Source organism: Capricornis sumatraensis, chromosome 1 (assembly GCF_032405125.1).
Source record: "Capricornis sumatraensis isolate serow.1 chromosome 1, serow.2, whole genome shotgun sequence".
Classification (NCBI taxonomy): Eukaryota; Metazoa; Chordata; class Mammalia; order Artiodactyla; family Bovidae; genus Capricornis; species Capricornis sumatraensis.
The window spans coordinates 177,678,447-177,706,405 of NC_091069.1; the positions used below are offsets into that span (position 1 = coordinate 177,678,447).

The 27,959-nt window shown below is 36.0% G+C and overlaps 1 protein-coding gene across 1 annotated transcript in view; it reads left to right on the forward strand.

Annotated features, from left to right (window-relative positions):
* The window catches only part of PAK2 (p21 (RAC1) activated kinase 2), an 85,569-nt gene extending 60,569 nt beyond the window's left edge, over positions 1–25,000 (forward strand). The window contains exons 6-15 of the mRNA XM_068988009.1: positions 826–933; positions 2,411–2,543; positions 3,937–4,000; positions 5,438–5,486; positions 5,968–6,080; positions 7,535–7,652; positions 9,937–10,036; positions 12,261–12,457; positions 20,455–20,592; positions 21,051–25,000. Coding sequence (XP_068844110.1) covers positions 826–933; positions 2,411–2,543; positions 3,937–4,000; positions 5,438–5,486; positions 5,968–6,080; positions 7,535–7,652; positions 9,937–10,036; positions 12,261–12,457; positions 20,455–20,592; positions 21,051–21,137 — 1,107 coding nt within the window. The 3' untranslated portion in view covers positions 21,138–25,000. The remainder of the gene's footprint in view (positions 1–825; positions 934–2,410; positions 2,544–3,936; positions 4,001–5,437; positions 5,487–5,967; positions 6,081–7,534; positions 7,653–9,936; positions 10,037–12,260; positions 12,458–20,454; positions 20,593–21,050) is intronic.
* The last annotated feature ends 2,959 nt before the right edge of the window (positions 25,001–27,959 follow it).

Sequence of the window (27,959 nt, forward strand, 5' to 3'; positions counted from 1 at the left end):
AGGTACTTGATTAGTTGAGCAATCTGTGTTAAACAAATAGAATTTCCTCCAATGATGCTTAAAGTAACTAAAACTTAAAATCGTTAGAGCAATTTAGTTACTTTTGATAATGTTTTCATGTATAACCATGAATACAGAGAACTTGCCAGCTTTTTCCTCTGGCACCATCTTACCGAATCTAGACTATGGAAATATACTGAACAATAAGAAGCCTGTCAGAATCTTCAGAGTTGTCTGAGACTTCATCTAAGTTATCATGTGAGCACAAACACCTCCTGCAAGTAATAGCTGTTTTATTTTCAATTCCTCAGTTAGGAGGAAACCATCTCCTGGAGTTATTTGAACACTATATGTAATAACATGTAAAATCCATATCTAGCACCCACCTTGCAAATAATACACTCTGTATAAAGGATAATGCCTTGCTCTTTTGCTTTGTTAGCCAACACTTTTTCTGGTGAATCTGGCTGTTTTAAATAACTGAAAAACTCGGACTTGTACAAAGCCCAGAGGATTTTTGTTTTTGGTCTTAACAAATGAAGTGATTGTTTACTTTTTGGGCTTGCTTAAAGGGTATAAAATTCTCTATATAGTATTCTCTCTTAAGAATACTTGGTATTTACTGTATACATTTGTTTCATAAACTTTTCTGTAATGTATAGAATTACCTTTAAAAATGACTAGATTAGAACCAGTAAGGTTTTATTGCTTTGAAGTGAGCTAGTAAATATATTTTCAAGTATGTTAAAAAAAAGAGATAGTTGTATTTTCATCTATTGTTATGTTTGACTTGTCTCCCTTACTTTGCTTATGTGATAAATGCAGCTGAACACCAAGGGATCGGAAACATCAGCAGTAGTAACAGAGGAAGATGATGATGATGAAGAGACTCCTCCTCCTGTTATTGCCCCACGACCAGATCATACAAAATCAGTGAGTTTCTGATTAAGGAACTGGGTTGTGTGTCTATGCATGTGAGTTTTAAAAAACAGCAGTCTGTGTTTGATTTCCAGGGGTTTTTAAAGGGGTTTCCCAGTTGGCCTCAGTGGTAAAGAATCCACCTGCCAATGCAGGAGATGATCTCTGGCTCAGGAAGATTCCCTGGAGAAGCAGATGGCTACCCACCCCAGTATGCTTGCCTGGGAAATATCACAGTTAGAGGAGCCTGGTGGGCTGCAGTCCACAGGGTCACAGATAGTCGGACATGACTGAGCATACAGGCATGCACGATTTTTAAAAAGTCCTCCTGCTGAAAATATTTTAATATGGGGGATTTGACTAGGAGATCTTTACCTAAATACCATTGTCAAAAAACTTTAATTTTTTTTGAAAATTAAAGTTGAATGGGTCTTTAAAAGTTAAAATGCATATTGTGTTTTCTTTCTGCATTGCCCCATCTCTTCCAGAGAGCTCATCTGTTTCTCTGCCTTTCTCTGTTTATCTCAGTGCAGAGAAGTACTAAGTCTAGACTCTTACCTCTTACCCAAAGCCTGTATTTTATCTCCCATTTAACATTTCTGTTAAAACATTAGTATCATTCAAGAGGCTGCCAGGAGTGAAATTTCTAACAGATATGGGAGAATTTTAACAATAACAGCATTAGACACAGCAAGAGTCCTGTCCTCCTCCCTGTACTAACAGAGATAAAGTAAGTAGAGCATGGTGAGGTGCTGGCACAGTAAACGGGTGTAAAACTCTGACCGCCATTGTATCCTCATCGATAGAGGGCTCTATTTTCTTTACCATTTAGAATTGACTGTTTGAAATGAAATGATAGAAATTATACTTGTGTAAAAATTTTTGTGGAAATTAATAATAGTTAGGCTTCCCTAGTGTCTCAGATAGAAGAGAATCTGCCTACAGTGCAGGACACTGGGTTCAATCCCCAGATCAGGAATATCCCCTGGAGAAGGAAATGGCAACCTACTCCAGTATTCTTGCCTGGAGAAGTCCATGGACAGAAGAGCCTGGGGGGCTTTAGTACATGGGGTTGCAAAGAGTCAGACATGACTGAGTGACTGACACTTTCACATTGCAACATCAGGATTTCCATTATTTTGCTCTTTATTTCTCTCTTGTAGAGAAATATGATTTTTAAAGTTGTATTTCTTTCTGCTTCATTTCTGGCACTTTATTTTTTATCTGACTGCACTTAAATTTCATTTACAGATCTTCTGTTTTGCTATACAAACTTTTAACATATGTATATGATGTTCCTAAGAAAAATGTTTCACATTGCCTCTTAGTTACCAGTCGTTGGTAAAACAAGTCTGAAAGTATTACTCTCATTCTTTAGAACACTGAAAACAACTTAGTTTTTGTCAAAAATCAAAGAACTGAATAGTGTGCCAGTTAAGAATACCTAAAAATATTTTTCTTCAAGTCTTAGTAATTAACTGTTTCTCTGCAGATTTATACACGATCTGTAATTGATCCTATTCCTGCACCAGTTGGTGATTCTAATGTTGATGGTGGTGCCAAGACTTCAGACAAACAGAAAAAGAAGGCCAAAATGACAGATGAAGAGATTATGGAGAAATTAAGTATGTTGCCTACATTTTACACTATTCTTAAATTGTTAACAGCCCCTGAAACATTTGGCCTGGATGGGTCTTAATTTATACCTTGTATTTTGGCTTAAATTGTTTTCTCCTAGGAACAACAGATTCAGTTAATATAGTGAAGCCAAAATAATACTCTTTGCCTGTTTATTATTGTGTGCCAACTCGTGAGCTGTGTCTTTGCAATAGTCAGTATTTTGGAGAGCAATACTTCTTCTCAGAGGGCCAAATCTAAGGGTCCTAACTGGAAACTTTATCAAAGAAAGTTTGTATATATTTATGCATACCTGTAGAATACAAAATGTCCCTAAATAACTAAACCAGATGTTTTATCTAGATAATATGTGTAAGCATAAAATGTATTTTTTTCCTCCATTTTCATTCATCAACTATCATTGGCCTGGATCAAGCACTGGAAATAATACACACAGGCCAGAGAGAGAGTAGCAGTAGTATCTCATTACAAGTCTATAGCCACTAGAGTTCTAAAGGACACTGACCTAGTGGCATCTAGGAAAAATATTACAGATTGGCAATAGGCTTGTGGCTGAGTACCTATATAAAATTGGTTTATTTTTGTGAATTTCTTTGATATGCCCCTCTCTCCTTTTACCTTGTGAAAGTTTAAGTGAAAATTTAGTGTGATTTTTCTCATGCTTGGACTTAGTTGTAATAAGACTATGTTAGGATTTTATGTACAAAATCATACCTTTTTTTAAAAAAACAAAATCCTAATTTAAAACCTGTTTCTTAGTTGTGGCTTTGTGAACTTTTCTTAAACAGATGTATGATTAGTTTATATTAGAGTAATCTTTATAGTAATAAGTGATTTACTAAATATATTGAAAGATAGATATAGGAGAACAGTTAGAAAAGCCATTAGGGTTTTTCATTTGGATATTTTATATATATATTTTTCTCATAGTAAGTAGTTTTATAACTTACTGTTAGTTTAATATTGATACATTTCAGTGGAGTATGAAAAGTAGGATGACCAACTTGTCCTCTCGCCAGGAATTGACCGGTTAAGTTTTAAAACTTAACATGCCACATCCTAAGAACCCCCTGAGTCTCAGGAAAGCTAGTATAGCGGGTCATTCTGTAGTGTTGTCATTTTTTAGAAAGTGGTAGGATAATCAAGACATTAGTTAGGAGGTCTAACCTAGTGGAAATAATGTATCTTTTTGCTTCTGGTACTTTTTAATTTTTATGTATTTCTTTTGTGTTTGAAGCATACATTATTTTTGAAACTTAGTGTTATGTATGTTCTAAAATCAGTGGGGTTTATTGAAAGAAATAATGTTATCAGAATTAGTTTACAATTTTAAAATGCTTGACTGAATTTCCAAATTTTTGTTGTTTTTGTTTAAAATAGGAACTATTGTAAGCATAGGTGACCCTAAGAAAAAATACACAAGATATGAAAAAATTGGGCAAGGGTAAGTATTTGTGACTATATTACCAGAATAGTCATTATTTTCTAGATGTCTGGCTTGATACCTTTTGCCTACTGACATTGAACACTTAGGGTATCCTCTGAGTAGTATGCTTGGATTTGTGTAAAAGTAATGAACTTATTTCTAGATGCTATTAAAATACTATACTACTTAGCAGTGATTGTACATTGCTGCTTCTTAAGTGTGATTTCATATTGGTGGTAAGAGATTGGATGGGTGGGAAAATTGTCCAGCAAATATTTAAAGGACAGTGAGAAAATTTACTATAAGTTTATAGCGTTTTCTCTGTTTAAATGCATTTTAGTCACATCAAGAGTATGAATCCTTAATTTTACTGCCCTTCTGATTTTGTTCAATAGTTTGTATTTTTAAAAATTATTATCTGTTTAATTATTTATTTTATGACCATGCCACGTGACTTATGGGATGTTAGTTCCCTGACCAGGGATCGAATCCAGGTCTCCCACTGTGGAAGCTCAGAGTCCTAACCGCTGGCCCCTCAGGGAATTCCCAATAATTTGTATTTTAAAATTATGCTAACTGAAATCTTTTTCTTTCTTTTTTTTTTTTTGAAATCTTTTTCTTTTCTATTGCTTGAGAGCAAATGAACATCTTGAATTCTTAATGTTAATTCTGCAAAGTATTCTGGGAGTTTTGAGAGTGAGCTTAAGTCTTTTTGAAAACTTTTATGAATTTCCTTTTAAAAGTAAAATTTAATTGCACCTCTGGTTTTAATAACAAAAAAATTGAAAATCATGTTAGTATCCTTGAGCCTGATAATGGATAAATAAATAATAGTATGAAAAAGTGAAAGTGTTAGTTGCTCAGTCATGTCTGAGTCTCCAACCCCATAGACTATAGCCCTCAATTCAGTGTTGAATCAGAAAAGCAAATTATAGGAAAATACATAAAATGAAATCATTTATATGAAGTTTTAAAAATACGTTAAATATCTTCTGTAGTGGTACACACCTGTGTCCTTAGTAAAGTATAGAGAAACGTGGCAATTACGCACATGGAATACAGAGTGAATGTCCAGCACAGGTTACTTTGGGGAAGAGGGCGGATGCCTTTGGAAAGGCCACATAAGAACCTTTAAATTTGTTTGTAGTTCTTTGTTTCTTAAGCAGGGAAATAAATCCATGAGTATATGTTACTGATTTCTTTTTGTCTGATCTTTTTTCTATGTTTTTGTAGGTCTGAAATTTATGACAAATTTCTAATATAAGTTTTGGCCACAAGGATTACCTCTTTTTCCTATTCTTCTCCCCTTTGTTTTTGCTTTTACTTTTTTTAAAGATGTTCAGTCTTCGGTGTTCTTTAACCCCCTTTCAGTTGTTTTGAGTATAAATTCTTTGGATGTTATAAATGAGAATGATTTAGAAATCTTAAATCTGCTTGTGTCTCTTTTTTCCCTAGGGCTTCTGGCACAGTTTTCACTGCTACTGATGTGGCATTGGGACAAGAGGTAAGCAACTTTTTCATACTTCTTGGTGTTACCATTAGCTTTTACTATAGGCAGAACCTAGATCTGCCTGTGAATAATCAATGAGGAATTTCTTTTTCAGTTGAATATGTTGAAGGATTACTCTAGAGAATTTTATAGTATCTTCCTTATTGAGGGGAAAAAAGAAGTAATTAATTATGTGTTTAGTTTCATAAATAAATATTTTAAAAACGATTTTCCCAGTTTGGATGAAAAGAGGATTAATTCCTGGCACTGGACTGACCTTGAGTTTAGATTTCAAGAGAAATCCAAAAATACTGGGGCTTCTGTATTACAAAGAATTGTGCGTAGGCAGTGTGGAAGTTAAAGCACTGCCTATGAGTAAATTATAATCTCACAGTATAGGATGTATGTAATAAATTAGATGATTAACTTATTAATGTTTCTGATTTTCTAAGAGGATTAGGAAGCTTGTTCTTATTTTTTCCTGTTTCCACCATAGGTTGCTATTAAGCAGATTAATTTACAGAAACAGCCAAAGAAGGAATTGATCATTAATGAGATTCTGGTGATGAAAGAATTGAAGAATCCCAACATAGTTAATTTCTTGGACAGGTAAAGAGAGATATTTCTTAAACATTGGGAGAAAAATGGTTTTGGAGATAAGCCAGACTAGGGCTGAGTGTCAACACCTGAAAGTAAACTCAAAGTAGGGAGAGAGGTGAAAATAGCATGTTACAGTTTGTGATGTTAGTCAGTGAGTCATCTCTGACTCTTTGTGACGCCATGGGCTGTAGCCCTCTAGGCTCCTCTGTCCTTGGGGATTCTCCAGGCAAGAATATTGGAGTGGGTTGCCATCCCCTTCTCCAGGGGGCCTTCCTGACCCAGGGATCAAACCCAGATCTTGCAGGTTGCAGGCAGGTTCTTGACCAACTGAGCCACCAGGGAAGCCTATGTCACAGTTTAGAAGGTCCCTTTTCTACTTAGGCATCAGCTGGCAATCAGGAGAAGGCAGTTAGATGAAGGACATTGCTGCTAGTGCTCACAACAAGTCCAAATGATCAGGAGCAGAAACACTAAGGAAAGATTGTCTGTGGTTCATGTCTTGATACAGAGGTGATTGGCCTCTGTATTTTTTAAACTTTCAGGTCAATTTTATCTCAGATTTTGTCTTGGGAAAATAGCATGTTTATCAAAACCTCATATAATTTAGGAATTGATGTTAAATAACAGAACAAAAAGTAGAAGAGAAAATTATGTATTTTACAGCCTTTGTTTTTTTGGCCACACTCTGCAGCATATGGGATTTTAGTTCCCTGCCCAAGGGTTGGCAGTGAGAGTACAAAGTCCTGATTACTGGGCCAACAGGAAATTCCCTTACAACAGATTTGTTTTTAAAGCAGGATGTCTATGTGAATGAAAGAAGAATAGTAGAAAAATAAGTGAGAATTACAGTAGTGATTGTATTGGAGATAGGAAATTATAGGTGATTTTTTAAATTTCCATATTTAAATTTGTTTTGAATGGATTAAGAGAAAACATACTTTTAGACTTTAGGCCTACCTCTGGAGACCATGTTCATAGACATAAACTTTCCAGGTACATTTCTCTGCTTTTTAAAATAGTATTTCAAGTCAGTAAAGCATGGGTGGTTAGGATAAGCCATAAGCTCTGGAACCAGTTGTGTTTAGTTTCAGATTCTGGTTCTGTCACCTACTGGCTATGTGACCTTGTATGAGTTACCTAATCTTTCCAGGTCTCCATCTCCTGGAAGCCTCCATCATCTGGAAGTTCATACATACAGGGTTATTTTAATTGGGATAATCTAGGTACACACTCAAGTTAGAATTCTGGGCAAATTTTAAAATGATTTGGGAAAATCATAATGACCTTCTGTTGCTTTTCAGTGCTGTTACAAAGCAGCTTTTCAGTGTTCTTCCTAGCTATCAGAGCTACCAGTTTTCTGGGGTTTTTTTATCAGGGTGTCTAATAATTGAAATCTTCAATATAGAGTGCCATGTATTTAGAAAAAGTGAAAGTGTGGATGTATTTTGTATGTTCTCTTGTAGCTACCTGGTGGGAGATGAGTTGTTTGTGGTCATGGAGTACCTGGCCGGGGGATCTCTCACTGATGTTGTCACAGAGACATGCATGGATGAAGCACAGATAGCTGCTGTGTGCAGAGAGGTGAGTTTGCTCCCTTTTTGATAAGTTACAGTAACATGTGGTTAACCGAGTTGAAAAAAGGGAAATATTTATTTGTTCAAGTAGTATACTTTTGAGGGTAAGAGGGAGTGCCATTAAAAATATATCACTCAACAGTGGAAGCAAGGACAAAGTGGCATATCTTCTCCCTGCTGCTAAGTCACTTCAGTCGTGTCCGACTCTGTGTGACCCCACAGACAGCAGCCCACCAGGCTCCCCCATCCCTGGGATTCTCCAGGCAAGAACACTGGAGTGGGTTGCCATTTCCTTCTCCAACGCATGAAAGTGAAAAGTGAACGTGAAGTCGCTAGGTATTAATTAATAAGTCTGCTTGTGGTTTTAAGGTGACCAATGAACTGATATTCATTAATGAATTTTGAGACACACTGTTTGTTTAGGCCAGTAGAATTCTGTCACATTGCCTACATCTAAGCCAAAAATGAGCCTTTCTTTCTTCCATGTAATCTTTTTCCTATGGATGAAACTTAGGTTAATGAGATTGTCATTAAAACTGAGACACTACTTTGAATCCTAGAAATCATTATCACAAAGGATGAAATTGTGACAGTTCTTAAAACTGTTATGTTTCCTGTGATTTGGCTTCCCTCATTTCTGCAGTGAATTATAAGTAAATTATAACCTTTGTTCATGTAAGAACAATATATGTGATGTTTTTCTTTTTTCATCTTTTATTTGGCATTTTTTTAAAAAGTATTCTTCGAAGACTTAAATTTGGGTGTAGTTATGCTTCATGGATATTCCTCCTGATTATTTCAGGAAGGATGGAAATAAGAACTTTTTAATAGTTTTAAATATGATAGTTTAATAATATGTCCCTTAACAATGAATGTTTGAAAAAATGAAGAATGTTTGGTCACTTAAAAGTTGATAAAAACAAGAATTTATTTATGCCTAATTTGTTTTTCTAATAATTTTTTTCATAATTGGTATAAAGTTATTTTAAGAGTTCTTCTGTTTATTCCTACAAGTATTTTTCTGGGGATTTATTCTTCTCAGAAATCTGCTTAAATGCTTGGTAAATATGATGCAGTAATATGCAGTTAATCTAGTTTTTATTCTGTGAGTAGTACAGTGTTTTGAATGAGATTTTTAGTTGTAAAGATGTACAGACTTCATTTGTTGTTCTACTTTAATGCGGATAAGAAATAAAAACACAGCTTTTCCCAAGTTACAATTTATATGCAGTTTACATTAAAAAAACATAGCAAGCAGATTTTTTAAAATTAATCTCATTCTGTTTTTAGGGAAGTGAGAGTACTTTTTCTGCTCTTTTGATTCAGTGCTTTCTGAAATATGGCATAGTATCTAGGATATGGCTATAGCTTTATGTAAAACCTACCATAGCGTAGCATAGCACAGCATAGCACAGCATAGCATAGCGTAGCGTAGCGTAGCGTAGCATAGCATAGCATAGCATAGCATAGCATAGCACAGCATAGCATAGCGTAGCACCATAGAAGAAAGGAAGAAAACATTTTACATCACACTGAAGAACTGGAGAGAACCAGACTACCCACTGTCTTATATTGATTAGACTTCTGAGTATCTCAGATTCAGATAGGAATGATTACAGGTTTATCCTTTACTGTTGAAAAGTGAAAGTGTTAGTCACTCAGTCACGTCTGATTCTTTGCAACCCCATGGATTGTGGCCCGCCAGCCTCCTCTGTCCTGAAAATTCTCTAGGCAAGAATACGGGAATGGCTTGCCATTTCCTCCTCTAGGGGATCTTCCGACCCAGGGATCAAACCTGCATCTCCCGTGGCTCCTGCTTTGGCAGGCGGATTCTTTACCACTGAACCAGCTGGGAAGTCCCCATTGCTGTTGAAATGATATCTAAAAAGCCTTGTGCATGTTTACCAAGTGCTGCATACCCTGAGACATTTAAATTTAAACCTGAACAGGCCTAGAAATCATATTGACCCACCCATTCATTTCATAAATGAGAACATTGGAGACTAAGTGATATTCTTATGATATTAAATAACCTGTGGCAGAAATAAGACTAGATAAGACATTATTTAATAGTTGTTTCTGGATAAGACCAGAGTAGGAAGAGCAGGATCTAATTATTTAAAGCGTCTTATTTTTGTAACTTTGCGTGTGACAGAATTTTTTTTCTCTGTAAATGTATTATTAGAGTGTCTTCTAGATACTAGAGGTGGTACTCAGGTAAGTAGTGTATATGAACTTCCCTTAGACTTTTCAGGGACTATTTCATTGATAGGTGTTTTTCTTCTGTTCAGTGTTTACAGGCATTGGAGTTTTTACATGCTAATCAAGTGATCCACAGAGACATCAAAAGTGACAATGTGCTTTTGGGCATGGAAGGATCTGTTAAACTTAGTGAGTAACAAGTGAACAGATAACATTTATATGTTACTTATAATTTTCTGCCTTTTAAGTAAAAACTCTTTTCCTGCTATTAACATTTTTATGACAATACATGGAGTCGGGGAGAATAGCAGTAAAAAGATATGGACCATCAGCTGGACAGCGTGAGTTTAAATAGTGGATCTACTACTACTTGCTGAATAATTTTGGATGAAATCATATAATCTGTTTATGTTTGTTTCCTCATTTGTATAAGGAAAATAGTAGTACCTATCTCAGAGAATTCTTCTGAGTACTAAAAATGTGAAACACTGAGGAGCAGTGCCTGGTACTATTGTAATGTTGGTGCTGTCTTCCAAACATAAACTTGAATTTGTCTCTGCTACCTGTTGGGGTAGATTTTTCTCATTATGCTGTTCGTCTTTCTTTGAATTTGGTAGATGGTGGTCTAATTAGGAGAGGCCTGTGTGACCCAGACATCAGAGATGACACTTTTAGGGAGAAAATTGTTTGTAAACCCCTTTCCCTAATTGTCTTCTGTATCAGACATGATAGAGTCATGGGGAAAAAAAACTCTCTTCCTCTGCTAGCTATATTCTCAGTTCCACCCATGCCTTCTGGAGGATTCAAGAACTTCTACTGAAGTTTCTCCAACTATGCAAAATGCAAGACATTTCTTGGATTAGAAGACCAAAAACTATTTCTTCTGTTTGCCTAGAGAATTTGGCTCCTTTTTCAACATCTCTTTTTAAAAATAGATTCTTCAGGGCCTTCCCTGATGGTCCAGTGGTTAAGACTCTGCACTTTCAATGTAAGGGATATGAGTTCAATCCCTGGCTGGGGAACTAAGATCCCATAAGCTCTGTAGTCCAGCCAAAAAGTGGGGGGAAAAAAAAATCCTTCAGAGGTTATTCAACTACAAGAGTGAGGATTTAGTTTCTATTTGATGGTCAAAATATATAGTAAATAATTGTAATTTTAGTGGGAAAGCTAGAAATTGATATTCTCATACATTTTGGGTGGATATACAGGTAAACTAAATTTGACCTTTTTGGATAATATTTTACCCTGGCTCTGCCACTCACTAGATGAATGACCTTGGTGTTCCTCAGTTTCCCCATTTGTAAAATGGAAGTCATAATAATAAATGTACCTATCATAAAGTTAAAATGTGGTATGTTTTTTCTTATGAGGTACTTGAAACAGTTTTATAAGCACTCATTTTAGCTATAAATGTTATGATTTGACCTAACAATTGCCTTCTTAAGACTGTCTGCTATAGAATTGCTGAACATATGCACAGCAATAAGTACAAAAACGTTCCCTACAACCTTGTGAAGAAAACCAACAATATCTGAAATAATCTAACAGTAGAGAAATGGTTAAATACATTATGGTATTTTTATGTTCTGTAAAGTTGTGTAGTTACAATAATAAGGTAGGTTAGTATAGTAATACAGAATGATCTCTAAAAATAGTTTTAAAAAGCAATTGACAAAGTATCCTAAGTGAAATATTTAAGTAAAATAAACCAATCAGTTTGTAGATATTTTTTGTATATTTGGAAATGTATAACAGAAGTCCCAAACTTACAGTCCTAAATGTTAACAGTATTTACATGTGGAGTAGAATGAGTTTAACAGTAGAAGGAAGGAAACGGTTCTAGATTCTTATCTTGACTTTCCTACTGAATTAACGCTGGGTTCTAAATTAGGTATCCTGCTCCTCAGTTATAAAATGAGGTGGTTGGAATAGAGTAATGCTGGTGAAGACCTTGTGGGTACAGTTGCAGTTAAATGTGTTCTTTTTCTGGGCTCTCTCACTGACTCATATGCTTCTTATTAATTCTAGCTTCTGTTTTTTTTCTTCAAAAGTAGTGTCCACTTCCTGACCTTTGCCTGATTGACAGTGGACACAGTTTTGGTGTCCAGCTTTGGTAACTTTTTCTTTTAGATCTTTTTCAACTTTATTAAAAGTTTTAGGATAAAATTAATTGTTTAGAATAAAAACCTTCCTAATAATTTACCTTCTTCTTTTGGGAAGTAAAAGTTAAAAAGTGAGAGTGTATAATATAAAAATATCTGTAAGCCCATTCTGGTTTACTTGATTAATGCATTCTTAAAAACTAAGAGACTGAATACTCAAATATAATTCATTAAGTCATATAAAGTAAACTCCTAAGACAACCCATGAACACCATTAACTCAAGATGCTTTGTATTTTTTTTGTTTTGTAGCTGACTTTGGTTTCTGTGCCCAGATCACCCCTGAGCAGAGTAAGCGGAGTACCATGGTTGGAACGCCATACTGGATGGCACCAGAGGTGGTTACACGGAAAGCTTATGGCCCCAAAGTAGACATCTGGTCTCTGGGTATCATGGCTATTGAGATGGTAGAAGGAGAGCCTCCATACCTCAATGAAAATCCTTTGAGGGTAAGACCAGTTAAACACTAAACTTACTTTCAGAAAATAATTTTCTTTAAATCATTAATTTAGAACTTGCATGTGCTAGGAACTGGGCAAGGATTTAGGATACAAAATTGATTAAAAACAACAAAAAAACAACCCCAAAAGCCCAGTCTCTTCTCTCACTCTATATCTAGGAAGTATTTGCTTCTGAGTTATTGAGTCAAATGTGTTAGGTTAAAGAGTTTGTAATTTTTTGATAAGCTGTATTGTTTCTTAAATTTGCACATAAATAAGAATTTGCTCAGTTTTCTGTAGAATTAAGAGACGCTAGATATAAGCTTCAGGTTATTGAGTTTGAACTTTGGTCTTTGTACCCCCAGGTACAAAGAGGAAAGCAGGATCCCTTCTGTGAGGAGGCTGGGTAGATGGCAGTGTTAAAGCCCACATTCAGACAAAAGAGTGAGGGTCCCCAGAAACAGATGAAGTCAGTAGACTTTAAACGGTTTCATGTTCCAGCAGCTGAGGTAGAGTTCCAGCTTTCCTTCTTTCTCTCTGTTTCCCTTCCTTTCCTTCCTCCCTTCTTCTCCTACCCTCCCTCCCTCCCCTTTTTCCTTCCTTCTTTTACATTACCATATATCATTAGTTATTAAGAAAATGCAAATCAGAACCTCTATAAAATCACTTCATGCCTACCAGAATGACTGTAATAAAAAAGGCAGAAAATGATAAATATTGGTGAGAATCTGGAGAAACTGGAACCCTCATGCATTGCTAGTGGGAATGTAAAATGGCATAGCACTTTGGAAAACAGTTTGACAGTTTCTTTAAAAATTGACATTGAGTTACCATGTAACTTGGCAGTTCCTCTGCTAGGTAAATAACCAAGAGAATTAGAAGTATATATTCACCCAAGAACTTGTCCACAAATGTTCATAGCAGCATTATTCATAATAGCCAAAAGGTAGAAACAACCCAAATGTCTGTCACCTGATGAGTGAATAAATAAAAGTAGTATATCCATATATATATGCTGGAATATTCCAGCATATATATATACTACTTTTGTTTATTCACTCATCAGGTGACAGAGATTTGGGTTGGAAAATCCCATGGTTGGAGGAGCCTGGTAGGCTGCAGTCCATGGGGTTGCTAAGAGTTGGACACGACTGAGCGACTTCACTTTGACTTTTTACTTTCATGCTTTGGAGAAGGAAAGGGCAACCCACTCCAGTATTCTTGCCTAGAGAATCCCTGGGATGGGGGAGCCTGGTGGGCTGCTGTCTATGGGGTCACACAGAGTCAGACATGACTGAAGCGACTTAGCAGCAGCAGTATATCCATACAGTGGAATGTTATTTAGCCTTAATAAAGGGAAAGATGTACAGATACATGCAGCATTGAACCTTGAAGGCATTATGATAAGTGAAAGAAGTCAGGCATAAAAAATTACATGTTGTCGGATTCCCTTTACAGGTGATTGATTGCTCATTTGTGGTAGGGTAGTTAGGTTCTATAACACAGCAAACACTGAATTAACAAATACTGAACCATTGCTTCTAGAGGAAGTCACATTTTTGTTAACTGATCAGTACCTCACCTTGCTTTATATCTATTTCTGTTTAAATACACTTTATTTAATATATATTGATGATTCAGTCATGTTGGACTTAGAGCCACTGTAACTCATGCTTGAATTTGGCTTATCAAACCAGTACATTTTCTCCATAAGGCATATCATAGCCTTCTTGCCCTTAGGAATGCTGAATAGTACGCTGCTTTTCACCTCTCTGCAGATTTTTATAGATGACCACAGAAGCACTGAGCGTATTGATTTGGAGGTTACAGATTAATTATAGTGAACAGGTAAATTCACCTATATGGAATCCTCATATAATGAGGATCAGCTGACCATGAAGGCTCTGGAACAGGCACAGCCATAGAGACAAGAGATTAGTGGTTTACAGCGACTGAAGAGAGGAGGAAATGTAATACATGTGAGTGTTCTTTTTGGAAGGATAAAAATATACTGCAGTTAGACATTAGTGATAGCTGCATAGTCTTGCAAATATACTAAAGACCTTAAATTGTACATTTTAAAAGGGTGATGTGAATTACATCTCAGTGAAGTAATTATTTTAAAGTTTTAAATTGCCATATATGACTACAGACTTACTGCCAGAAATATAAACATTTTTTCTCCAAATAAGTTGGACATGCTGTAAAATGAGCTACAGAGGCCAGTATAATGGGTATATGCAGAAGGTGCTCTGTCAGGATTGTGTTGGATTTTGATGCTCATTTTCCTATTGCTTTTCATCCTCTTGCAGAGATTCCAGTTCAACTGAGCAATTAAAGTACTTATATAGAAGTGATTAATTTTAAAACGCTGCAGAACAGTTTTTAAAACTGCCAAACTGGTTCATTCATATGTTGGGCAAACACTGATTTGAGTACTTGCTCAAGACACTCAGATCAATAAGGTGCTATGCAAGGTACAGTCTTAAAGAACCAACAAGAATTTCTGCCACTATAGAAGGAGGAGAAAGACAATTTTTAAAATAGAAATAATATGTAATATGTTAAATGAGGGACCCTTAAGTACTGGGGCCGGTGCGCAGAGAGTCAAGTGTCCAATATCCAAAGAGTGGTTAGGGAGGCTTCACTGAGGTAACATTTGAACAAAGGAAATAAGAGAGTGATACTCAGTTACTTAAGGGAAGAACATTTCCATCATGTGTAAAGACCCTAAGCAGGAGCATTGCTTATGTATTCAAAGATCCTTAAGGATTCCAGCATAGCTAGCCTGCAGTTGAGTACACAGCAGGAGAAAAAAGGGGGATCAGTTAAGACATGAAACCAACTGTGGTACCATAGGCCTTTGTAAGAATTTGGCTTCTGCACAAGTAAGACGAGGAGACTGTTGGAGAGTATTGAATAGAGAGGTGAAAGTGATCTTCCTTCTGTTTTAACAGGATCACTCTTAGATTTTGATGGGATTACTTTGTTGAGAAGAGATTCTCAAGAGAGGCAAAGGCAGAAGCAGGAAGACCAGTTAGGAGGCTGATGCAGTGATCCAGGCAAGAAATGATGATAGCTGAGACCTGAATGGTGTTGGGGGAGGCTGGAAAAAGTAGTCGGGTTCTGAATGTATTTTGAAAGGAGAGCCTACATGACAGAGAGGGAGAGATGCCCCTAGGAGTTTGGCCTAAGCAGTTGGAGTGATGAAACTGAGGTTCTCCTTGGCTGAAACTAAGAAGACTGCAGGTAGAGAAGAGAAGAGGAGGTGGCCAGTGCCAGATCAGGAAGTAACATTTTTAGCTTGTTTTGGACATGTTAGGTTTGAGGTACCTATTAAGATATCCAAGTGTCCATGTGGATATACTGAATAGGCTGTTGAATGTGGAAGTCTGGGATCCAGGATAGAACTATAAAATTGTTAGCTGTAGAATTTTTTAAAGCTCTGAGATCAGGTCACCGGGTCTAATGGGCATAGATAGACAATAGAATAGATATGGCTTGCCTCCTGAGGCGCTGCATGGTTAAGCATTGATCCTAGTTTTTTAGGATATATTCAACTTGTCAGCTTTTTTTGGAAGTACTACATCTATATTTATAAGTTAATTGGTTGTTATTCAGTCACTCAGTCATGTCCAACTCTTTGCAGCCCCATGGACTGCAGCATATCAGACTTCCCTGTACTTCACCATCTCCTGGAATTTGCTCAAATTCATGTCCATTGAGTCAGTGATACCATCCAACCATCTCGTCCTCTGTCATCCCCTTCTCCTCCTGCCCTCAATCTTTTCTAGCATCAAGGTCTTTTTAATGAATTGGCTCTTTACATCAGGTAGCCAAAATATTGGAGTTTCAGCTTCAGCATCAGGCCTTCCAGTGAATATTCAGGGTTGATTTCCTTTAGGATTGATTGGTTTGATCTCCTTGCTGTCCAGGGGACTCTCAAGAGTCTTCTCCAGCAGCACAGTTCAAAAGCAGTAAGCACCGAAATAATCAAGTCACAGCATACCATGCAGTTTTAAAAAGCAGAAAAATACAACCCATAATGAGGAGGGAAACCAGTCTATTGAAACCATCCCAGAACTGACACAGATAAAATAATTCATGTACAAGGTCATTAAAATAATTTTAATAGTTGCATTCCAGATGTTAAAAGAGTTAAGTAAGACATTTGAAAGTTTTTTTTAATTCAAATCTGACTTTTAGGTAGTAACTAGAGAGTTTGAGATTGTATTCATGGCAGATAATATAATGTAGATTAGTGATTTAATGATCATAGATATAATAATAAACTTAATATGAAAAATAAGGACTGAAATGAATTTCTTAAAAAATGAAACAGTATCAGTGAGCTGTGAGACAACTTTAGGTGTTCTCATATGTGTTTGATATGTTACAAAGTTTTAAAACAACCCAGTCAACCAAGAAATCTGCAGCCAATAATCTTGTAAAAACTAAGGTAAAATAAAGGTTTTCTCAGACATACAGAGGTTTGAAAGAATTTATCACCACTGGATCTATACTACAAGAAATATTAAAGGAAGTCTTTTAAGCAGAAAGAAGAAGATAATGTGGCTCCACACAAAGAAATGGAGAGCATGAGAAGTAGTAACTGTACAATATGTACAATATTTTTCTTATCTAAGTATCTTAAAAAAATAAAACTGTTTAAATATAACAGGGACAGGAGGAAAGAGCCTGTGTGTATGTAAAACGACAGAAGTGATTAAATATGGCAGAAGAGACAAATCTCCCATTCAGAAGAATTCCAAATAAAGTATGTAGATATTCCACCTCAAAGGAGATGGAGCCTAACTCCCCTTTCCTTAAGTGTAGGCTGCAAACAGAGAATTTCCTTCCAAGGAGCACAGTTTGAAAAGGGGGAGAAAGGAATAACGTTCCAGTGGAGAAACCTAACAAACTTTACCTAAACCAGGCTTAGATTAACTCCGTATCATCAGTGGTAAATCATGCTGATAGTATACACCTTTGATATGATGTCATGCAAATGGCACTCTTTTTTTAAATTAGTTTATTGATTTATTTTTTTTTTCTGTGCTGGGTCTTCGCTGCTTGCTGCCCAAGCTTTTCTCTAGTTGCAGTGAACAGGGGCTGCTCTCTAGTTGTGGAGAGTGGGCTTCTCATTGCGGTGGCTTCTCTTGTTGTGGAGCACAGGCTCTAGGGTGCGCAGGCTTCAAGAGTTGCTGCTCCCAGGCTCTAAAGTACAGGCTCAGTAGCTGTGGCACATGGGCTTAGTTGCTCAGTGGCAGGCAGGATATTCCCAGACTATCCAGGGATATTCCCGGACTGTCCCAGACACAGGGATTGAACCTGTGTCTCCTGCATTGGCAGGCGGATTCTTTACCACTGAGCCACCAGGGAAGCCCTGGCACTCTTTAACTTTGATCTCAGTCTAATCCTGAGAGAAAAAGATAAAGAAAAATTCCAGTAGAGAGGCATCATACAATATAAAACCTGACCAGTACTCCTCCAAACTATCAAAGTTGTCAAAAAGAAAGTCTGAGGCATTGCTGTAGCCAGGAGGAGCCTTAGGACACATGACAACTGAATGTAATGTATGGTGCCTTGGAACAGAGACAGCAGAGTGGGAGAGTGAGTGAGACAGGGATATCTAGTGTGAACGCTGGAAGCCCTAAGGCCCCCTGTGAGGTTAGTGATGCTAGTAGCAGGGGTATATCTTTTTCCTCCCCCATACTTAGCTGCATAGGTATAGGCAAGATGTAGGCAGAATTTTAACCATGTTTAGCCAAGTGAATACTATGAAGTAAGAAGGCCAAAACTAGGAGTGAGAAAGCTAGGAGGTAGAGTACAATTGAGATTTAATAGTTGCAGTTACTGGTACTGATGGCATAGCATGTGACCATGGGATGTGTGTGGCTGAGGCAGGCGAACAGACAAGAACATCAAAGAAAACATCAGGGAACCGTAACAAGCATCTTTGTATACTGAAATTGCCATGAATATTAGTCATGTTAGAGATAATAACAGTGTAACAGTGTTTGGGAGATGTTTAAAACAAGGAAAAGTAGATATGAGTTTGAAAGCCCAGAAATTACAGAGTAGGAGGGAAAGAGCTCAAAGAGGCAGTGAGTAGCCAAAGGAACACTGGTCTCCAGGCTCAGATGTGTAAGTGCAGAGGTGTGGAGAGCACTGTGGGTGAGGCCCAGTCCTCCTGGAAGAGCCAGGCCTCAAGAAGAAAAGTATCTGGGGTTGTGGCGGGGGGACAGGGAGAACTGTATGAAAAAATTTGACCCAGAAAGGGGAATATACTGAACCAAATGGGTATTAGAATGGAGAAACTGAGGAATGACTGGGAGACCTGGGCTGCTTATAATCACTAATACGAATGAAGATAAGGGGTGTAATAAGATTTATCCTAAAATGGAGAAAAGGTTACTAAGTATTTGGAGAGGAGACGTACCTAATGCGACTGCTTTTTTTTTCAATTTATTTATTCTTTTAATTGAAGGATAATTGCTTTTCAGAATTTCATTGTTTTCTGTCAAACAGCAACATGAATCAGCCATAGGTATGGGCTTCCCTCTTAATCCTTTTTGATGAAAGTGTAGAGGCTCATAACAGTGTTATGATCTTAACTTGAAAATAACTGCTAGCTCAGAGATTATTTCTTAGGATGAAATTTTTAAATGAAAATTTGGAAGGAAATGTCATGTAAAGAGAAGTGAACTTAGGTAACAAGGAAATGAACACACTCATATATGGATGATTTGTGTCAACTGCTACCCTTTTTTTGATGGCATTTTGGTAATACAGCAGAATCTTTAAATAATTCAGTAGAATATCTAGGTGACCTTGAGTTGATACTTTATCCAAAGTATGATCCATGAAATAATAAATTGGACTTCATTAAAATTGGAATAATCTTCTCTGAGAAAGACACTATTAAGAGAATGAAATGACCAGTCACAAATACTGAAAATATTTCCTAATATTTCTAAAATGCACATCTGATAAAAAGAGTGTTATCCAAAATGTACAAACAACTCTTAGAATTCAACAAGGAAAACATCCTAATGTAAAAATAGTGAAAGATTTGAACAGACAGCTCATCAAAGAAGATCCACGGGTGGCAAACAAGGCACGTAAAAAGATGTTCAACATCATATCATTAGTGAGTTGCTAATGAATTAAATATGACTTCCCTGGTGGCTCAGATGGTAAAGTGTCTGCCTACAATGTAGGAGACCCAGGTTCCATCCCTGGGTTTGGAAGATCCTCTGGGGAAGGAAATGGCAACCCACTCCAGTACTCTTGCCTGGAAAATCCCATGGACAGAGAAGTGTGGTAGGCTACAGTCCGTGGGGTCACAAAGAGTTGGACGCGACTGAGTGACTTTACTTTCACTTTCAAAGAATTAAAACAAAAATGAGATAGCACTACAGACCTGACAGAATGGCCTAAAATTCACACATCATTGTCTTACGGATTCCATAATTTATATTAGGGTTCACTCTTGATGTCATTCATATATCCTGTGGATTTGAACAAATGTATACTGAATAATGTGTCCTTTATTAAAGTATCTTAAAGAGTATTTTCACTGCCTTAAAAATCCTATGTGTTCCATTTGTTTATCTGTAGTTATTTAGATGTAGCTAGTTTAAAATTTTTTAGAAAAGATTTCAACAAATCTCATTGTTTTAAAATGTTGTATAACTAGGGAAAAAAATCTTAAAGATAAATGAGATACTATTTGTTAATTGTGAAATTGTGGTCATTTTTCTTTATACCCTTATGTATTATAGTAGTTTTTTTTTGCCAGTGTGTGTTTGTAATCCAAAAAAAGAAAAGGGTGAAGATAATTTTGAAAATGAAGTCAGGGAAATATAACATCTAAATATAAAGTTTAAAATATTTAACCAGAATGGGTAGTGTATATGCCGTTGTCTTTAAGTAACTTTTAAAGTACTCTCTCACTTTGTTGAACTGTCTCAAGTTTGTCAAAATTATTCTTGTGTTTTTAGGCCTTGTACCTGATAGCAACTAATGGAACCCCAGAACTTCAGAATCCAGAGAAGCTTTCCCCAATATTTCGGGATTTCTTAAATCGATGTTTGGAGATGGATGTGGAGAAAAGGGGTTCAGCCAGAGAATTGTTACAGGTGAGTTTGGAAAGAATACTATTTGGGGGGAAAGTTGACTTATTTGAATAGCCAGCAGAAAGTTTTCATAGGGTTAATAAGTATATTTCACTGTTCTTTCATCACCAGCAGCATGGCAGCTGCTGCATTTTTGGATTTTATCTGCTGGGAATAAAATATCCATAACATTGGAATAAGAATACAAGTTTTTACATATTACCAGTTCTCACACCAGTTCATTGCAGTCATGGGTATCTGAATCATTTAACTGAGTTTTTGTAGTACTGGAAGAACTAAAAAGAACACACTTTCAACCATAAAAGTGATATATTGATTTTGTTGATTTTTATATAGATGTTGAAATATTTGTTAAGTGAATTATGATCTATAAAGTAGTCTTTAGGGCTTACTAGAAAAAAATATTTGGTTTCTAAACTTGTGACATTTACACATTTATTTTTTCCTGCTCTTCCTGGCAGCATCCCTTCCTGAAACTGGCCAAGCCATTATCCAGCTTGACACCACTGATTATGGCAGCTAAAGAAGCAATGAAGAGTAACCGTTAACATCATTGCCGTGGCCTCATATTCTTTTTTCCATTTTCTAAAAGAAGTCTTTTAATATATGAAAAGTATTATTCTTTGGGGGCTTAAAGAAATGGTCTGCATAACCTGGAGAAAAAAAAATAAACTACTACTTCCTGAAGACAACCAAGAAAAAATTGCAAAACAGAATGACAACTTTAGGGTCCAAAAGGAATTGTGGACTGAATCACTAGCCTTACGTCTTTGTGCAGAAAGCCCGTCAGGGCCATTTATCATGCTTGAGATTTGCATTTTATTTTTCTGATATCATTATAATAGATCCCATTCATTGTCCCTTTTGGGGTGTTTTCAATACTTGAATGGCAGATTTGAGTTTTTCAGAGTATTTGTTTTATCTCCTAGTCTTCTTTTCTCTCTTCTTCATAGCTTTCTTTTTCCTTGACTTTCTCCTTTTGAATTGCTTTGAGAAGTATTTCTTATGCCTAAATTGGAGGCAAGTGTGATGGAAATTATGTAGCTCCTTATATTGGCAAAGAAACTCAGTATGGTTTAACTTTGTATAGAAGTTAGAACCAGCTATTGTTACATGTAATATTTCAGTTTAGAATTTGAGCTGAAGGGAAGAAAAGTATGTGATTTTTACCTGTTTTTAGCAAATGTGAAAGAGTCAGTTTTAGAAATTTCATGGTAGTGAGTTGTTTGGCGTTTGTTACATGTATAGAGAGAAGACTAATAATCTATATTTATAACTAAATCATTGAAACAAAAAAAAGAATCCCATTCACTATACATTCTTAGAGGTTTTTTTTTTTTTCCCCCCTTCCTGTGTTCTCAGACTTTGCTTTAGGACTTTGAGCCACTACTTTCCTCTTCCCTCTTTTTTCCCCCTTCATTTTGGAAATAAGTTTCTGTATATGTTGTAAGTTTAGCTAGTTTGTTTGTTTTTTAATTAACCCTCTCTCACCCTCCTCCTCCCTCTCCCTTCCCTAGGCAAATAATATAATAACCATTGAATTTTAAATTTTAAAACTTCACTATTTTTTTCCATTTAAAGGTGAAAAATATTTGGAGTTAACAGAGACAAAGTGAGAGACTTGAACCTTGGTGAGCTCTAAAATAATTAGATAAGATTATATTCATGGAAGAGAAATGTTAGTTACTTAGAGATGCAGCTTCTGACCAGTAAACTGTAGAGATTTGTGATAAACATTGTTCCCAACCCATTATCAGCATTCTACTGTCTGTGAGAGCTTAAGTGACAAAGTACTTCTTGGTAAATTCATGGGTCATTTGAGATGTTGAGTTACTTTTGATTTTTTTCAAATAAGTAAATAATATTCATGTAAAGAACTAGAGAAAGAAGGGATAGTGACATGTGCTTGTTAATAGCAACGCTGTTTTTATTTTAAAGATTAGAAAGGTCTGTGGCCTGCAGCACTAATTGTTAGAGCGCCCATCACCTCCCTCCCTCTCCTGTCCTCGCCCTCGCTGGCCATTTCAGTTGTGTGGCTTTTGAAAGCAGCATTTCCCTTCTGACATGGCGAGAGCCACGTGAAAGAAAAATCTGTGGTTTGGTTCTGGCTCTTTATTCCCACCATTCACTCATAATTGACTTCACACCTACTTGCCATCCTGCAATAGTACGAATTATGAATAAAAATAATTTTGATGTTTTGAAGTGCATTAGGAGAACTGATAGAGTTTTATTTCCTATCATTCCCACCGTATTTCTGTTAAGATATAGGTAGGTATAAGGATAGAAATGGCTGGTGGTGGTTGTTTTTTTTTTTCTTTAATTGGTAATGTAATGTTGGAAGGTTACACAAAAACAAGTAAAATAATTCATGGAATTTGTATCTAAAGCACTTAATGGTCTCTGTTGTCAGTTTGATTGTTGATTTTATTTTTCTCTGGATTATATTGGCCTTCTATAGCTATTACTAAATTACAGAAAAAGCTGGTTTATCTGGTGGAAAGCTACAGTGTCTCTTGAGTTCCAGATTTGGACATTCTTTGTAAATAGTTGTCTGGATGGATTATAATAAAGAAGATGCTACCAATGAAATAGAAAACCAACTAAATGACACAAACTGTGATCCTCGTGACCCCTCTGGAAGGCACTTCTATACATCAGTCATAAAGACCATGTTAATTGGATGCAGTGACAGTGCCCCGTTTTTTTGCCTGTGACTCAACAAAGATCTCTTCAGTTTATAAAAGCAGTTTGGGTTTGTATTTACAACTTCTCTAATGGTTACCTGCATGTCCATTGCTGGCAACGGACTTTGTCATTAAAACCTGACTCCTAGGTTAAGGGAGCTACACTGTGGTTTATTCTTTACTTACTCGGATAAACTAACTTGTAATAGAAATATACTTTGGTTAATTCTGAACTGTGTCATTTTTGAATAATATTAATCTTAAAAGCAATACAGAATTGTGATTTATTAATTTTAAATTAAAATGTTCACATCTTGTTGCAAGAAAAATTATATCTGAATCAAGATTCACGGTTTTTTCTTAATAACTGCCTTTTGTATTTACCCTTTTTGTCATTACTTTAGAATGAAAATTCTCATTTAAATCTAAAAATTACCTTAGTAGTCTTCTTTTGTTGTTAAGACAATATTACTATAGTATTTATTATATTTCAGACTCTCTGGCAGTCTAAAAGTTTCCTTTTCCTCCTGTTCCTTTTGCTGCTTTTAGGGACAGTTAAATCTGGGAAACCATGAAAATATTGAACATTTTATCCTACCTAGAATAGTAAAAAACAAGTAGAGTGATTGTGCTGGCATCAGAAACGAAGGCTAACACAACTCTGTCTTTATGTGTTGAGTGCCTGGCACGTAACATAAATTCTCTTTCCCTCAATATATAAATACTAAGCTGCTTAAGATGTATCTAGTTACCACAGTCCTAAATGACCCTGTGCCTTTAATGAGCAATTTGAAACTACCTATGAGTATTTCTTTGTAGGGCTCACATAAATGCATATTTGTTTATATATACTGTATTCTAGTTTGGAGTAATTCTAGATCTGATCAGGCAGTAACTCTAATTAGAACAAAATGGGTGCTTAAAAATTTTGCATTAGTTTTTTTAGTTTAAAAATTTTAAAACATACTGAGATTCATATCAAGTGAAATGTCTAAAATCATTATAGAGTATAGCTGAAGTCCTGGTTAAACTTCTGTGAGGTTTTTTATAGTGAAATTCATAGTAATATAAAAAGCAGATTGTCTTCCGTGTCTCAATTGCTCCCACAATAGAGAAACAGTTAAAATCAGTTTTTCCCCACAGGTGTATGAGTATGTGTAAGAAAGGGAAAAAGAAAATACACACACGGATTTTATTTCTCACTAACACATTTATTGACCACACTGACAAAGACACCGTGGTAAATATTGTGAGGATTACAAAGGAGAACTGAGCACCGGCCTGGCCTTGAGAGAACTGAAGTCTTTCTCACAATTCTAGAATGTTGCCAAATGGAGAGAAAAAATGTATGATAATTTTGTCAAGCATGCTTTCATTCTGTGTTAAGCAGAATTAACTTTGAAACTGAACATCTTTGGTAGGAATGTCTTGTGGGGTTTTTTTGGTTTTTTTGTAGCTAGAAATGGAATTAAGTGAAAGTAACTTGTTTTCTGTTTTGTCTTCAAATTTTATATTGACTTATTTTTAATTTAATCCCATTCAATTATTTAATTGTTACATTGACATTAACTGCTGTATTTGATGACCTTGTTCAATAATTTTGTTCTTTCAGGGCTAGAAATAAACTTTTTAATGTTCATTTTCCCTTTTCATAAACTTTAATTCTTTCTTTAGATCAGAGTAGCTTAAAAGAATATATGTAATAGGTTTTCAAAGAACATTCTAGTATTTTTAAGGATGACTATTTTTTAAACGTGTCATGGCACTATGAATGTATTACAGAGCTCCAAATTAGAAAGATTTTCAGAAATCATTGAGTAATAAGCATGAGCCTTCCCTCTTCTAAATCAGGTTCAGAATAAATTTATTCAAAATGAAATGTGCAGTGTTCTAAGGCATCATTTTGTTATACACATTAAATTTGAATGTTGGATATCTTAACATGGAGAACAGATGCATTATAGAGTTCAGGATGAAAAAACAAAATTGTATGTAAGAAAATATGAGGATGTAGGCAATGACTGCTTAAAATATATTTGTTACACTATAAAACTGCTTAGTGCTATTCTGACATCTGTATTTCTCTAACTATGGCAAATGCTCAAAACGTTTGTCTAGGAAAAGTTTAAAAATGCCTGGGCGATTGATTTGATTGAAAGGCACTATTTGTAGGAGCTTGATACATGCTTTACTACTATTTTGAAATTTGTGACTTTTTTAAATTAGAGAATTATTTTTTATGCAAATCATTTTTAAACAAGCTTTATCTTTTGAAGAGGAGGAAGAGGAGTAGATCAATGAAGGGAAAGGTCTTTTTTAAGCCTCATTTTTTTTTAGGTTTTAAGCAAAATAATATGCATAGATAATCTTAAAGGAGTCATAATAAACAGTGCCAATCCTCAGATGTTAGCTTCCTCACTGCAGAGTCCTGCTCCACAGAGGCATCTGCTTTTAACTTTGAACTGGTATTAGCATGCATTAATTTTCAGATTTCTAAATTATATACTTATACTGGTATTTTTTGATATTTCTATGTTTTACTTTCTCTAGAAGCTTCCTACTATTACAGTTGAGAATTTGATTACCATGCCATTTTCCCATTTTTACTCTCTCTACTCTCCCAATTAAGAAGGGTGGCAAAATTTGATTAGTGGTCAGTTTTTAACCCAATACTATGTGGGAGTGTTGATCATTTGAGTAATTTATTATCACTGTATGTCATTTCTTGTTCAACTGTTTGCTTTTCTTACTGTCAATCTTGTCTTTATTCGTTTCCTTTGAAAGTTTCTATGTTCCCATCACTAAATTTTTCCAGACTCATCGCAAAAGCCCTCTTAAGGCTGTTTTCTATGCAATTAAATGTCTCGGATAAGGACTGTTCCTTTTTCTGATTAGGGCTTCAGTTTGGGCTCTTGCTCTCCAGGCCTTCTGCCCTCCGGCATCTGAGACTGTTTCACTTTTCAACTGAATTTAGATTTTTTGTTTCCTCTTGCTTGGTTTGTTCTTCATTTTGGAGAAGTACATCTTTCATTACTGTCCTGAGGAAGGGTGCATATGGGTTAAGATTTTTAAGACCTTGCATGTCTGAAAATGTCTCAGATTTAGTCTATAATACAGGATTTTAGGTTGGAAATCATCTTCCTTGAGAATTTTGAAGTCCCTACTTTATCTGTAAAACCTGCCATTTCTGATAACATCTTTTTATATAACTCATTTTTCTGCCTCTCTGGAGTTTTTGTCCTGAAAATTTATCTTGAAACCTTGGAGAGGGTCTATATGTTTAGCTTTAGGCGGGCCTTGTTGATAAAGACTAATTTCCTTCAGTTCTGGTGAATTCTTATATTATTTCTTTAATAATTGCCACATTTTCTCTGTGTTATTTCCTTCTGGCATTCCAGCATTAATCTCCTGTTTTTATCTTTCTCTCCTGCTTTCTATCCCTTTGCCCTCTGTTTTTAACTTTCTGGGAGAATTTCCTTGATTTTATCTCTAACCCTTTTTTGAGCATATATCACCTGTCGCTTCTTGTTTTAATTTTTTTTCACCCCCACACTGTGCTGCTTGTGAGATTTTTTTTTTAGTTCTCCAAGGAGGGCTGATCCTGGGGCCAGGGCAATAAAAGCACCAAGTTCTAACCACTAGAGGGCCAGGGAGCTCCCTCCTGTTTTTAATTTCCAAAAGGTCATTCTTCCTTTCTGATCTTTTTATAGGTTTCTGGTCTTGTTTCATAAATCCATTATCTCCCCTGGTGTATTAAAGAGTTTTTCCTTACCTGAGGTTGTCGTAACAAAATATATACTGAGTGGCTTCAACAGCAAAAATTTATTTCTCACAGTCCCAGAGACTTGAAAGTTGAAGATCAAGATGCTGGCAAAGTAAGTTTCATTGTGAGGCTTTTTGCCCTGTAGGTGGCCATCATTTTGCTGTGTGCTCCCTGAACCCCATTCTGTGTATGTACACTTGGAAAGAGCAGTCTCTCTCTTCTTACAAGAACACTAATCTCATCATAAGATCTCACCCTCATGACCTCATCTAGCTTTAGTGACCTCCCAAAGACCTCCATCTCCAAATTTCAATACAGTAAAGGCTAAGGCTTCAGTATATGAATTCAGGGGCAGACACAAATATTCAAGCCAGAATAAGTCGTTTTTTTTAGAGTGTTTTTTTTTGTTTTTTTATTTTTAGTTATTTCTGGAATTATTTACTCTTAAGTATAACACTGTCTGGAACTGCACTAAACATTTCACATTGATTTTTCTTAATTCTCAGTGGGACTCTTGGTGCTGCCCACTGCTCATTCATTTCACTCCTAGGTCTTTTTTTTTTTCCCTTTGTCTTTTTCACTCCAAACTGTCTCTCACCTGACTCCCAACCCTTTTATCTCAACACTTAACTTCTCCCTTACAGCCAAAATTCTGTGGGTTTTTGTCTTTGTCTTCCTTTTGGTCTCAGTGAAAGATGTTTTTCCTCTTGGTGACCAGCCTCACCAGGGACCCATTGTCTGTATTCTGCCACCCTCTAGGTCTCCAAGCCACTTTGATCCTAACTCTACTGTGCCTTTTACCTGTCCTTCTGTTCTGTCTAACCCTCAGCAGAAAAAGGCATGCTGGAAAGAGGAGACCAGACTTGCTGTTTCTCTTCATTATCATGTTGCATCTACCATCAGCATGTCTTTGAAACTAC